Below are 14,840 nucleotides of genomic sequence, written 5' to 3'. Positions count from 1 at the left end.
TTTAAATATATTCCCTTAAAATTTCCAGAGTTGCAGATTTTTATACTGTGGTCTCTGATCCATATTGAGTTTTGTACCTAATGTGAGATACAGAGTGTTTCGTGATTCTATATGTGGATATCCAGTTTCCTCAGTACCATTCATTGTAGAGTGTCTTTTTTTCCAATTTATGTTTCTGACATAGTTGACAAAAAGTCAGGTTGCTACATCTCTGTTTTTATTTCTGAATCCTGTGTTCTATTTCATTCATCTACAAGTCAGTTTTACTCAACTACCATGCTATTTTTTTTTTAATTACACTTAATGTTAAGCATAAGTTGAAATCAACAGTATTCTTTTTAGTCAAGACTGCTTTGTCTGTCTGGAGTCTTTTGTGTTTCCTGTTGTTCCCTCAATCAATATGAGGTAGCCTTCTTTATTCTGTTTGACTAATTTTGGCTTAAAGTCTACTTGTCAAATGTTATTATAGATAAACATGTTTTCGTTGTTTTTTTTCTTGTTACTTGTGTTTTTGCATTGGGGCTTACATATCTTAGATTAGGTCACTGACTGAATTTAAAAAATAGAATAACATATAGCTCTTCAGTATTGAAGTATTTGCAAGGTTCTATTGCAGTTGAGTTTTGTTCCAGGACATAGTTTAGTAGCCAGAATCTTGGGATAATAAACTCAGACATAAGAAACATTTTGGAAGTAGAATATTAATTCCAGAATCAACTATAATTTGTATTAAATCCCCCAATAAAATATGGTAATAATGAATTTAAAACAATCGTTCCTTCAACTCCAATACAGTAACAGGATTTAAGGGGGTATGCTAGAATATTATTAAAAAGTTAGTAGGAGGAGGGGATGTCCTGGTTTGCTTCCTATTGCTATGATAATACACTCTCACCAAAAGGAACTTGAAGAGGAAAGGGTTTATTTCACATTACAGTTTCAGTCCATCAGGAAAGAAAGTCAGGGCAGGAACTCAAGACATGAACCTGAAGGCAGCCTTGACTATCTTACTGACTTGCTCCCCATGGCTTGTTCAGACTGCTTTCTTATACAGGCTAGAATCACTCCCTACAGGGTGCTGAGTCCTCCCACATTAACCATTAATTTTAAAAAATTGTACCCATAGACTTTTCCCACAAGCCAATGTGATGGAAGCATTTTCTCAATTTAAGATCCTTCTTCCTAGATGACCCTAGTTTGGGTCAAACTGACAAAAAAAAGTACGCAGCACAGAGAAGTTGGGATATTATGAGGAGAGATGAGTGTGAAGATTATTAAATCTAATGGAAAGTCATAATCAAGAAGTATGTGAAGAGGGTATAGAAAAGAAATAAAAAGGGAGAATGAGACAGAAGATACAAAGAATATGGGATTTAAATAATAATAATAATAATAATAATAATAATAATAATAATAATAATAGATGTAGTAGAGAGAACATAATAGAACAGGTGCAAAAACAGAATCATCATAAAGCCTAAGCAACATTTTTTAAAAACTAAAGCAAAATGCATGTGTGTGTGTGTGTGTGTGTTGGATAATTTTTGTCAACTCTATGTAGTCCAGCTTCATGTGGGAAGAGAAAAATCTTAGTTGAGAAAGTTCCTCTTTCAGATTGGAAGGCAAACAATTCTATGGAACATGTCCTTGGTTAGTGACTGATGTGGGTGGGCACAGCCTGCTGAGGGTAAGGGTACCACCCTGGACAGCTTATCCTGGGTTGTTCAAGAAACCAGGCTGGTCAAATCATGAGGAGCAAAGCCAGTACGCAGCATTCTATTAAGGCCTCTGCTTGAGTCCTGCTCTAACCTGCCTTAATGATGAACTATAAGCTATAACTGAAACAAACACTTTCTTTTCCAAGTTGCTTGTGGTCATGGGGTTTATTCTAGCACTAGGAAGCAAACTAAGACAGCATGTAAGCATGAAGATTTAAAAGGATACTTACATGAAATAAACACAAAAATATAACATTAGTTAATATCTATTCATTGGTAGAACTATAACTTTAGTAATATTTATTCCCCTCCATGAGTTGTCCTAGATTTAACTCTGGTGGTGTGACAGCTGGCCACCTTTGTTTCTGATTCAAACCTGTTTGACCAGATGGGTGGTGTTCAGTGTCTCAGCGGTGCTTGGACAAGTTGCCTCTTAGCTTGACTCAGTATTCTAGACTCAATAGAGGTAAATGCTCCTAAGAGTTTCCCATCGCTCAGCATAAGGTGTCACCTCAAACTTGTCATTCAGCTATCTCTGGTCTTCAGCTTGTTCTATGCACTCCCAACTTTCTCTGCTGTCCACGTCAGTGCCTCAGTGTTTAAGCTTCTAATGTGATTAGGCCCAAGTGTGTATTTTCTTGTGCAGATATAAATGCTCATCTCATCACCAGGACTTGGGAGTCCTGACCCATGTCAGTGGTTTGGGTTTAAGAACACTTGCTCTACATTACTCTACTAAGCTTCAGTTCAGGCCAGCACCACTGTTTCCATGACTCTGTGGCTCCATAGGGATGGCACTCTTAGTGGGCTGAGAGAGTGCTCTGGACTTTGGAACTGTGGCTATGCAATTTTTTATTCTTCCTTTCCTTTCCTTTATTGCTCTCTTCCTTTCCTAGTTTAATTGGCAGTGACACAGGGTGGCATACAGAGACTGGTTGTCGGTGCTGGGTAACTGCTTCAGGGTGTCGGTGCTGGGTACTGATTCATGCAGTTTGTGAGTCTATAGCTCAGGATATCATTTTTGCTGTCTTTTGGAAATTTTCGTTTTTTCCTTTTACTTGCAGACTGTCTGAGAGCATGGGAAAGGGAATTCTCTGTCTTCCACAGCACCTTTGTTCCATACTGTCAGTTACAATCAGTTATTTCCTCTACACATCTGTGTTTAACTTTTTTCTTATATGTACGTGTGAGTGTGTGAATGTGAGAGAAAGAGAGAGACAGAGTTCAAGTCCTGGAAATGGACATAAAAGGTAGGTAGTCATTACTACCCTAGGTCCTCACAAATGGGGACCCACATTTGATCCATAATTATGAAGAGAAGCTTGACAATTCAAGGGAGGCTTACACTGAGGGGAAAGCTGAAAGACATTAGAGAACATACAGAAATACTGACATTTATGAAGAAGGATGTAAAAAAGGCTCAACAGTGAAGAACGCTTACATATCTGTTTCCAGAACCCACCTGCTGACTCACAATCATCTGTAACTCCAGTTCCAGGAAATTAAATGCCCCTTCTGGCCTTTCTGGGCTCCTGCGTGCATTTGGTGCATATTAAGTCAGGCAAGGCTGTGTGTGTGTGTGTGTGTGTGTGTAATTGAATTCACATTTATCAAATAAAAAGTCTAATAAAGAGTAAAAGAAGGTGTTGTTAAGTCTGTGGTCTCAGGGAGGGTAGAGGAACATGAGGATGAGATCCTGTGTTAGGAGCAGTAATTTCTATGATGACTCTTCTCAAACTCCGGCAGTGTGCTTTTATTTCAACATCTTAGTTGTAAGTTCAGGGCATTTTCCTCTATCAGAATTTCACCAGGATGTGATTTGCTCATTACTTAGTATTCTTTTTCAAAACAAAGCGCCTAAATTTCTAGGTGCTTTATGAATTTTATATTGGATAGGGCTTTTTTCTCTGTTTTTTATATTGCTAAGTAAGTAGTTACTGCCCATGAGTTTTGTGTAAATCCCTACTCTGCAGTCATCAGGAATGACTTTCCTTTTGGTGAACACTATGGAAAGATACTTACAATGCCATGTAAGTAATAGCCATGGGGGTAGAACTCAAAGTTCTAATGTAACCATGCATAGAGTCACCTCCACAGAAAAAGATTACTATGGAAACTTAAAAAATGTCCCAGTGAAGAAAGAAGGCTGTTGCAACTTCCTCTGTAAGACAGATGAGAACTAAATTTTACCTTCATATTCACATTGCTATACATATGTGTCACCATGACCCTATCTATCAAGAACTTATGAAAAGTGTGAGTAATTTGATAGGAGTTTTATTCAAGGGTTACCTACCCAGTTTCACTATATTGTCAGTTTGCCTTTGCATCTTATATGTTGTAGAAATGCCTTCATTTCTGATTAAGTTCGTCTGTCTTTTTTTTTTTTTTTTTTTTTTTTTTTTTTAGTACGAAAATATAAATCCAACCCTATGAACAAGAAAACTATTGTTTTATCAACATCTGGAATATTGATCACCATGATCATCATTATCGGAGCCATTCTTTTTATCCCTGGTAAGATGCACAGGTACTGGGCTGTAGTGTGCGACTGATGTGACGAACATCCCAAAAGGTAGCGTACTGATGTCGAGAGCTGTTGGGACAGATCACGGCAAATGATGTGGCCTCAAAGAACAGAACATTTTTCAAGGACCTGGACCCCTGATGCCTGAAATTGCTGCGTGCCCAGTATCATGCTCCTTCACGAAGCTCTGGTGGGGATGGGGCTGATCCACTTCCTGCTTCTTATAACTTGCAATGCTTACAGGCAATGGTCGGCTTCCTTGGCATGTGGTGGAGTAGCTCCCATTTCTACTCTTCCATCATCTGAATCATGCGGTTCTCTGTGTTCTGTTTGTGTTCTCTTCCTGACTCACAAGGGCAGTGCCATTGAATTTGCAGACAGACGATTGTTTAATTCAGTCTAAGATTCCCCCCTCTACACCCTTTACTTAATTATATCTTTTGTCATAGTTTTGGGGAGGTAAGAATGTAAATAGGGCCACTATTCAAGCCACTATGGAGGCAAGACTTCACTGGCTGAGACGGGGAAGCGGGCATGAACATGGGAGTCATGTCTATCCTGAGTGGTCATTGCAGCTGAGAAATGGAAGTATAAATGGGGAATAATGCGGGTAGCAGGAAGCAGATGCAGGGGAGTAAAGGCTCCCTCCCTGGAAGACTGCAGAACTCCATTGCTGTCTCTTAGGGAGTCTGCAGAACAGGCAGATGTTTAGAACACAGATTTGGCAGCTGTGTTTGCATTCAGGGCTGGTGAGGGTTTGCGGAGGTGATGAAATGAGGGGACAATAGGAAAGAGCACTTGATTTGGCTTGGGGGACAGGATGAATACTGATAATGAATGGATGGTGGATGGTGAGGGCACGCTTATCTTTTGTAACTGTGTAAGGCAGCTAAAGGGTTAAAGCCAAATAAAGGTTTTCATATGAGGAGACTCTGACATTAAAATTTATAACATTCAGTTGGGTCTGAAGTAATTGAAAAATGTTGACTTCCTGTGAATTTGGAAGAAAATATGTTAATCATCTCATACTACTTGAGTGCAGTATTCGGGGTAATGTGCTTAATAAATTCAGTACATGAACTTCCCAAACAGCAGAAACACACAGAAAAACAAATTTTTCTTTATTAACAGGTAATTATTCAAAAACGAAAAGCTATGGGCTTATTTTCTTTGTTAGTCCTACAGTGATGCCTGTATTTCTCCAATACTATAAGTTTAAGCCAGGTAAGCATTTGATTTTTTTGTTTGTTTGTTTGGTTTGGTTTGGTTTGGTTTGGTTTGGTTTGGTTTGGTTTGGTTTTGGATGGAGGCTTCTGAGAGTGCAGAAAAATACTCGAGGCACTGGATGGCATGTGTTGGTATCTTCCCACCCCCCTTTTTTGTTTAAATTTGAAACAAGTTTGTTTTACATGTCAATCCCAGTTCCCTACCCTCCCATCCTTTCCTATCACCCCCACCTAATCCCATCCCATCCCTTTTCTGCCCCCAAGGGAGGGTGAGGCCTTCCATGGGGAGTCTTCATAGTCTAGGCCCTCCCCCATGTGTCCAGGATGAGAGAGTATCCCTCTATGTGGGATGGGCTTCCAAAGTCCATTCATATACTAGGGATAAATACTGATCCACTACCAGAGGCCCCATAGACTGCCCAGTCCTAACTAACACCCCCATTCAGGTCTGGGTCAGTCCTATGCTGCTTTCCTAGCTGTCAGACTGGGGTGCATGAGCTCCCCTTGTTCAGGCCAGCTGATTCTGTGGTTTTGTCCAGCCTGGTCTTGACCCCATTTGCTCATCACTCCTGATATTTAAACATGGTTTTAACTACGTTTTCCTTTGAAAGACAGCACTTTGGGGAATATATTCTATTTTATATTTAAAAATTAACTTCTTTATTCTTGAGAATTTCACTGGCACATGCAATGGAGTGTGATTATAGCCACCCCCACCCCCATTCCTCTTCTCACTGCTCCAATATACCACCAGCAGGTCCCCATCTCAACCCTGTGTCTTTTATTTTTCAGTATGCTAGAACACTAAGTCAGTTAGTGCTAACCATGTGTTCATGAATGTGAAGCCATCCACCAGAGTGTGGGAAACCCAACGTGGGCCATATCCTCAAATAGAATGATTCTCCCTTCCCCCAGCAGGAATTAATCACCAAGATCTCCTTAGTAAGGGATAGAGCCTAGAGAACACTACCATCTATGCCAGAATTTTGACTGCTGGCCTTGCACAGGTAACCAGAGTAGCTGTGAGTTCATGACAGCAATAGCAATATCATGTCCATGTCCGGTAGATAGCAATTCATGACAATTCTTCCTATCACCAGGTTCCAACACTGTTTCTGACTCTTCCAAAATGTTCTATGACCCTAGTAGGTGATAAAGACATCTTTACCAATTACTAAGGCCTGAGTACTTAGTTTCTTATTCTCACCTCTTTCTTGAGCAAGAAAGAAAGTTCCCAACAAAGATGGAGAGCAACACAGATCTACTAGGTAAAAAAGTAAATCTTTACTCCTGGAATCCAGTTGTGGAGAGGGAGGAATGATGAGCAAAGGGGTAAAGACCAGGCTGGGGAAATTCACAGAAACAGTGGACCTGAGCAAGTGGGTGCTCACAGACCCAAGACTGACAGCTGGGGAACCAGCATAGGACTGAACCAGCCACCCTGAATGAGGGTGTCAGTTAGGGGGCTTGGGCAGTCTATGGGGCCGATGGCAATGGAAGCAGTATTTATCCCTAGTTAATGAACCGGTTTTTGGAGCCCATTCCCTATGGAGGGATACTCTCTCAGCCTAAATACAGGGAGGAGGGCCTTGGTCCTGCCCCAAATGATGTGACAGACTTGATGATCCTCCATGAAAGGCCTCACCCTGTCTGAGGAGTAGATGGGGGATGGAATCGGTGGATGGTGGGGGAGTGAGAGGATGGGAGGGAGAGGGAACTGGGATTAGTATGTAAAATAAGATTTTTTTATTTAAATAAAAAAATTAAAAATAAACCTTTAGAAGGCAATTTGGCAATATGACCACTTAGTAAAATAGCAATAACAGGTTTTATCCTATGAACTCAATAGCAATTTTTGACCAGGACTTTAATAGCAGGCATGAAATGTCCTCCTGTTGGAAAAGTCTCAAATCCTATCAGAAAGTGGCGACCCCATAACAGCTGTGTCACCATTGTAGCAATAGGTACATATGGCCAGGTAAGTCTAGGGTCTAAACTGGTAAAACCATTGATGACATTTGTAACCCAGAAACCTATATAGTAACTTCTGTCACAATGAAAACTAGCCAGCAGAATGTTCTCCATTAATTTTAATACTGATTTTCATAAAATTTGGCTTATTTAAAATATTTCCTATGCTATTCTTAATGACATTTTCCCATAAGGGTGAATTTTAAAGTCTTCTTAATCTTGAAGTCATTTTTATTTTGTAAAAAGTGAGTTTTATATATGCAGCTTAAGTACCTCTCATCTAATACACTTGAGGCCAGAGGTATTTGAATTTCTGTTTTTCAGAGTTTGAGATACTTGCCTAAAATGTACTGTTTGAATAGACTTACCTGGGAAATCCAACATTCAATATGCTCCAAAATGGGAAAATTTTTACTATCAGATTTCAGGATTTCATGTTAGGAATATGTGGACTGAAATACCTTGAGATTACTTTTACATTTTGAATTTCAGTATAACAGAATTACAAGCAGATTATAAGTACACCATTTTCCCACCATGCTCTTCATTAAGAAGACTATTTCCATAAGATGAGGTTAGGAATCAATAACACTAAACGCCGGTGTGTGTGTGTGTGTGTGTGTGTGTGTGTGTGTGTGTGTGTGTGTGTGTGTGTTGGTTTTGAGGGTTTTTTGGGTTATTATTATTGTTATTAGGAAAACTTAGCATATCTTAAGATGGTAGTATGTATATAAGAAAAATAATCAGTATTTTTTTTTAACAGTTTAAAAGTAAATAGCTAACATTTTGTTGTTGCTAAAAAGTCATGTTGGACAGATTTTGAAGGCATCACCCTCCCTGTGTAGTTGGGAGGGGATGGGGTAGGAGGGTGATCAGGGAGCATAGGAAGGAGAGAGGGAGGGAGACAGAACTGGAAGCGATATGTAAAATAAGAAAAAAAAAAGTCAGGCTGGGCTGTGCTGGCATATACACCTTTAATCACAGCACTCAAAGGCAGAGACAGGTGGAGTTCAAAGCCAGCCTGATCTGCAGATCGAGTTCCAGAATAGGCTCCAAAACTACAGAGAAACTCTGTATAAAAAAAAAAAAAAAAAAGTCACATCTGGGCCAATGAGATGGCTCAGCTGGTAAAGGTGCTTGTCACCAAGTATGACACCTGAGTTCAATTCCCAGAACTTACATAGTGGAAAGAGAGGAAAGATTCCCTCAAATTGTCCTCTGATCTCCACATTCATACCTGCTTCCCCCAACACAAAATAAGTAAATACCTGTTTACAACATCACTTTGGTGCGTCTTAAGGTCTCTCTTGGATTTCTAGACACTAGAAAGTTTCTATTTTAAAACGTATAGATCCTTGAAAAGCACAATAGAGGGTGTCACATGTGTAATCACAAAGGCTCCACCAAGACAATTTTGTTTGCATGTAAAGAAGCCATGCATAGCAGTTGTTCGTGATGTAAGATACACAAATACGGTCAAAGCAGCACTGTCGTTGTGTTTGGAGTTAACTTTCCACCCTGTTCAAAAGAAAATGACAGTAAAACTCTGCTGCATGGGTAATCTGAAACCATGATATACTGGAAAAGGGGAAGCTCACTGGGAAAACGTCTTCCATTTGAAAACCTACTGCAGCCAGTCTTTGGTCATAGTGCCTTGTTGCTGACTGTGCCAAACGCAAAGTAGATGTTACTGCTTCCTCAACATTCCCATCACGCTTCTGTTTTGTCCCTTTCTTTCTCGTAGCTATTGGGAGGACCCTGCATGCCATGATTATATTTACAGTCGTTCAGGCACTGGGCTTTGTACTCATTATGGCAGGACTGTATGTTACTGTAACTGGTAAGAGTCACCTTTTCCTGGTGTCTTGATTTAGATTTCTCTTGAACAGAGATCTTAATTTTCTTTTTCTTTATTCATAAACTGTCTCTTTAAAGATGTTTCAGTTCACAACAAAGTTCAATGAATGTTACAGAGTTTCTGTGAGTTGCATCATACACTCTTCATGTTCTTTCATATGCTTTTCATGGCCTCATCTGCTCTACCATCCTCAACCGGATGGCACATTTGTTCTAATTGATAAATCACTGTTTAAAAACCATCACCCATAGGTTACATTATGGTTCCCTCTTCATCTGAAGAAAACACATGAGATGAACTACTCACTGTGTTTGTCATATAGACTACCTTCACTGGTAAAACTCCCTTGACCCTACCTGTCCTCCATGAATCCCCGGCAACACTTAACAGTTTTTCATCTTTGAGATTGTCTTTTATTTAGAAACACATGGTGTGTAGCCTTTTTTATGTAGGCTTTTTTTCCCCAATGTCTTTTCATGGTTTCATAGTTCACTATTTTTGAGGGCAGAATATTTGTGAGGACACTCAACAGTAGTTTTTACTGTGTTCATCTGATGAAGGATGCCCTGGTTGCTTTCAGATTTGTTGTAACTATGAATAGAATTTCTGTAAACATATATAATTTTCTATGAATGTACATTATCAATTCTATTTGAGTAAATACTGGATTTACACTAAGGACATACTTAGTTTTGTAATTGTTTGTAAACAATTTTGCATTAGCATTTTGTATCAGCAACAGCAATGAATGACATTTCTTCACATGCTTAGCACTTTGCTGGTTGAAGATTTTCTATCTTTTACTTACCATATTTCCTCCAGTGGGAATTAGGCTTTCAATGCCAGTTTGAGAATATTGTCTACAATATACCTCATGGCTATTTTACAGCTATCCAAATTATCACGGCTAGTTACACACAATGTTAAGAGTAACCAGACTCAAATTGTTTCAGGACAAAATTTTTCATTAGTCCCGACATGTATGTTATAAAAACATGAATGTTTTATCTTTAAAAAATTTGGAATAATTTTATTGAAGTGAATTAATGATAATCAGCATATATAATTAGTTTTTATCTTGAAAAATAATTACTCTTCTTAAAACTTGATATTATTTATTTCTTTAATTAGTTTGTGTGCATTTATAATATATACTTCTTTGTTTTTACAGAGTGTGCACCAAAATATGGCCCCCTTCTAATTTCAGGTTTGGCCATAATGACTCTAGTAGAATTACTCGGACTAATTTACATGAAATGGCTGGGTAAGTCACTTTTTTTTTTTTTTTTTTTTTTTTTTTTTTGGTTATCCTCTGCCAAAAATTTCAGTTATGTAACTTGGAATGTGCCTTACTTGTTTCTTCCAGTTTAGAGATAAAGAAATATACTATAGATGTCATGCACCTATAGAATAGGTGCAATGGACATGTGGGTACAGATGTGTTATCAGCATAACTGCTACAACTTCAGCTCCTTTAGTAGTAGGGTTGCTGGAGCAAAGTGTATGCTATCTTTCTTTACTAACAGGTTGAGGTGTCTATGTCTGTTATGTAGCTTATGGTGTTATAACATATTTTGACCTCAGTTATTGTACTGTTCAGTGTTGCTTGGGGTGTTTGAGATAGTCTGTGGTTCAGAATGGATTTCGGTGACATTCTTTTCTATATCTATAATGAGACTTTGGAATTTTGATGGGAATGTATTAAATATACATATCATTTTGTGTAATATGGACCTTCTCTGATAATGATGGTTTCAATTCATGAACATGGAGTGGTCTTCCCATTTGCGTATGGAACCTTCACTGTTTTTTGCTAGTATATTATAATTTTCATTGAAGAGCTCTTTCATTTCTTTGTTTATACTTATTTCATGACATTTTATTTCCTGGAGATACTATCATTGACATTACTTTCTTTTTCATTTGTATGGCTGGTGTCTGTTTTGTTTTTTGAGCAATACTGTTGCTGTATAAAATGGTTACAGGGTTTTATATGTGGGCTTTGCATCTTGCAATGTTACTGAGTTTGTTTACCCTATTTTAGTGGTGTTTGGGTTTTTTGTTTTAAAAAGCTTATCATTTGTTCTTATGGAAATGATTTTGTAGCAAAAGAACAAACATGATGAGGCTGTTGAGAAGGGCTATGGCTGTAGAGACATATTTCTTGAAGTAGAAAAGTGTGGATGCAGAAAGTTTTGGATATGAGCCACAGAAGAAAAAAGAGAACAGGGAATAAATACCTCTATTAGTGAATTGGAGGAATTGGTGGTCAGAGAATTAGGGAATATAAACATCTAGCAATAACTATAAATGAAATGAGAACCTCAGCTCAACTGGAGATTGGAAAGAGGGATGCTAGAACTTTCAACAGAGGGTACCAAGTTGGATTCTTTATGAGAGTGGGAAATTGGTAGTAATGTGTCCCAGTTTGTGAAAATGGAAATTGTATCTCATGATGGTATATTTAAACATCATGAGTCTGTTAATTTTTTTCATTGTGGTGCTTAAATTTTAAGATCTGTCTAATGGCCTACAAAAGCAAACCTGTTTTATATATTGACTGACTATTAGAGTAAAAGAAAATCTAGGAATTGTCTGCAGTCTTCAGAAATAATTAATGTGACCTCTATCCTTGTATGTTACTTGCAAATGTATATGTGAAGACCTTATTTTGAAAATGAGTACTGTTTTATGGTATGTTTTCCCTTTACCAAAAATATTAGTGGTGTATCTGGGCAAGGAGAAAGCTATTAAGACAGTAACTTTGTCAAACTGTACACATTTGCTCTGTTTGTTATAGTTTAATATTGGAGGCTTTAAATTACTTCTATTTTTTTGTAAGTACATCTATAATAGAAAATGTACAGACATGTTGAAGAAATTCTCTTCCAAGGTTGTATACTCCATCAATTTAATTGTTTTTTTTCTAATATTTAAAATATAAAAGTGAAACAATAAATGATTAACCTATTAAGTTTCATTTTGAAAGAATAAACTAAAAGAATCTGATATTGCTTTTGAAGAATAGTGTTAATCATTCTGAACTCTCCTATCCTACCACAGTCTTAGAATATATCCTGCTAACAGTATATCTCCAAGCTGGCTCCCTATTAAGTTTTCTTTTAGAGTATTTAAACAAGTTATAGCCATTCCCTTCAAGGAGCTATGTAAAGAGTAAAAACTATAATCTCAGCCTAAAGAAAAACAGATATATCTTACATACACTCACTATTTTGAGTGTGCAGGAACTTTGCCAACCATATTTATCACTTCCTTGAGTGTTGAAAAGTTCTTTGAAAATTGTGATCTTAATGGCTGCCTTTGTTTTGTGCTATATTGGATACTTAGACTGTATTTTACAAGTTGTGATTATAATTAAAGCCATAATTAATATCATCATCACATGAATTGGCTTTAGCATATTTTACTACAAAAGCAACATGTGTCATATGTAGCAAGCTTTATAAACAAGAAAGCTATTATCTGGAGAAGCATTATGTAATCAATGCCAAATGTATATTCATGAGCAGCCATTTCTAGCAGCTGTCGTAGAGTGTTCACTGCTCCAGATGTGAGGCCTGCCCTTCAAGCTGACATTCTAGGGTATGTGTATAATGGACCTGTGAAGGGTCTTATGTGCAACAGTGTATGTGCTTTAAAAGAAAGACCATGCATTTAAAAGTTGTATTATGATCTATTATTTTTATTCCATGACATATTAAGATTTCTATCCTGCTGTACTTTGATAGCTTCAGGTTTAATGTTTACAAGAGGAGTGATTTATACAAAAGCACAATAATTTAATCTCCTGGAGTCAGACATTATGCTAATCCCTAATTCCTTTATACATTTAAAATTCACAGCCTGCCTCTTTTTGCTTCTCTTTGACAGATCCACTGATAGGGTTCATATAAGACACCAAGAAAACAGTACCAGCAGTGTTGTCTTTCATCCTCATTATCACACTTTATCTCAGTGGCTTTCAAGATAATGTCATTGTATACTATTTTTAAATGGAATAGAAAAAAATCTTCTTGAATTTATGTGTGTATTTATGTGTCTGTGTATGAAAAGTTGTATGTTCTGATGCCCACGCATCCCTAAGAGAGTGTCAGTCCCCCTTAGAGCTGGAGTTATAGACAACCCATCTGAGGAGGTGCAGCCATCTGAATTCTGCAGTCCCCTACAAGAAGAGATTTCTAAGTTATCTCTCTATCCCTGACACCCAATTTTAAAAACAAAAATCAGGCTGGGGCTGGAGAGATAGCTTAGCAGTAAAGAAAACTTGCTGCTCTTCCAGGGGTCCCAGGTTTAATGCCAAGTACCTACATGTTGGCTCAAAACCATCTATAACTGTTGTTCCAGGAGTGGGAGGGTGCTGACTGATGCTTTCTTCTGTCCTCCATGGGCATTGCACAAATTTGATGCACATGCACACATATTCAAGCAAACATTCATATAAATAAAAATAAATAAAATGCCCCCCTGAAGGCAGCTCCCAATACCATAAACTATGCATTGCATTATCATAGAGGAGTGAAATGCCAGGGTTTGCAGTAGAAGGCAGAAGGGACTGCTATTAGACGAAGATAATAACCAAAGATATGTTGTGGGTACAGTAAAGAAAGTGCTGACATAACCGCTCCACAATATGACTAAAGGAAAGGTTTTACTGTAGATATGAGAAAGAGAACAGCTAAAGGCATCTGGAGGAGTCCAGAACAAAAGAAAAAAGTGTAGACTGAGCATGGCAAGAATACTGGACTTTGGATATAGCAAGGGCTATCTGTGAGAGAGAAGAGAATAGCAGAAGTTGGAGAACTGGGCGGGGGAGGGGAGGAAGCGGGGGGGGGGCAAGGAGCATAGTAAGAATAGCAATGGTAGGAGGAAATCCTTGCCTTTATAAAGAAAACAAATGGGTATCTGGGCCGAAGGAAGCCTTGGGAGGTGAGAAGCCATTATGCTAGGGTGGAGACTATAAGATGGATAATAGGTACTTGGGATTCTGAGGAAGTCTGGATGCTGGAATGGTCTTTAATATGCAGCCACAGATATATATTCATATATACGTGTGTGTGTGTGTGTGTGTGTGTGTGTGTGTGTGTCAGTGGAAAGCCATATGTCTCCTTCTGACAGACTTAAGGGAAATGACTCCTTTTGTCAGATGGGAACTGGTTTCACAAGTTCCTGAGGAGTGCTGATTAATTTTTTTTACATAGCCACCAGAAGTCCTCCTTATTTCTGAATATTTGGACTGCCTTCTGGAGTCTGGGCAATTGGAGTGTCCTTTGGACCTGACAGAAGGCGGTAAAAAATCAGATGGCACCCTACATCTTCCTAAGCAAACTAAGCCAGGGAAAGTAATCTGCAGCACAGAGTTTAGCCCACAGAGCAAAGCAAGCTAGGAGCCATGTTAGAGGAGCAGCAAATGGCAATGGACTTCAAGGCATTGGCCCACCAGGAAACAAAGCCCTGATAAGTAAATATCAGATCGGCAAGGCCCAAGACCATGGACCCCAGAGTGTCTTTTGTTCTGCTAT

General features: G+C 38.4%; 2 protein-coding genes across 2 annotated transcripts in view; both read left to right on the top strand.

The window, feature by feature from the left end:
- Positions 1-14,840, top strand: part of Dzip3 (DAZ interacting zinc finger protein 3) — a 728,188-nt gene that overhangs the window by 462,897 nt on the left and 250,451 nt on the right. The window lies entirely within an intron of this gene.
- LOC127227240 (leukocyte surface antigen CD47) lies at positions 5,381-13,223 on the top strand. Its single transcript, XM_051191580.1, has 4 exons — positions 5,381-5,469; positions 9,187-9,282; positions 10,472-10,564; positions 13,192-13,223. Exons 1-4 carry the CDS (start codon positions 5,433-5,435, stop codon positions 13,212-13,214), a joined length of 249 nt encoding a protein of 82 aa, XP_051047537.1. The 5' UTR covers positions 5,381-5,432; the 3' UTR covers positions 13,215-13,223.

This window comes from Phodopus roborovskii, unplaced genomic scaffold (assembly GCF_943737965.1).
Source record: "Phodopus roborovskii unplaced genomic scaffold, PHOROB, whole genome shotgun sequence".
Taxonomy (NCBI): domain Eukaryota; kingdom Metazoa; phylum Chordata; class Mammalia; order Rodentia; family Cricetidae; genus Phodopus; species Phodopus roborovskii.
This window is presented reverse-complemented; position numbering and strand designations above follow the sequence as displayed.

Coding starts and splice junctions, on each gene's coding strand:
- LOC127227240 (XM_051191580.1), top strand. CDS start 5,433: ATGCCTGTATTTCTCCAATACTATAAGTTTAAGCCAG. Junction 5,470..9,186: donor ATACTATAAGTTTAAGCCAG/GTAAGCATTTGA, acceptor TCTTTCTCGTAG/CTATTGGGAGGACCCTGCAT. Junction 9,283..10,471: donor ACTGTATGTTACTGTAACTG/GTAAGAGTCACC, acceptor TTGTTTTTACAG/AGTGTGCACCAAAATATGGC.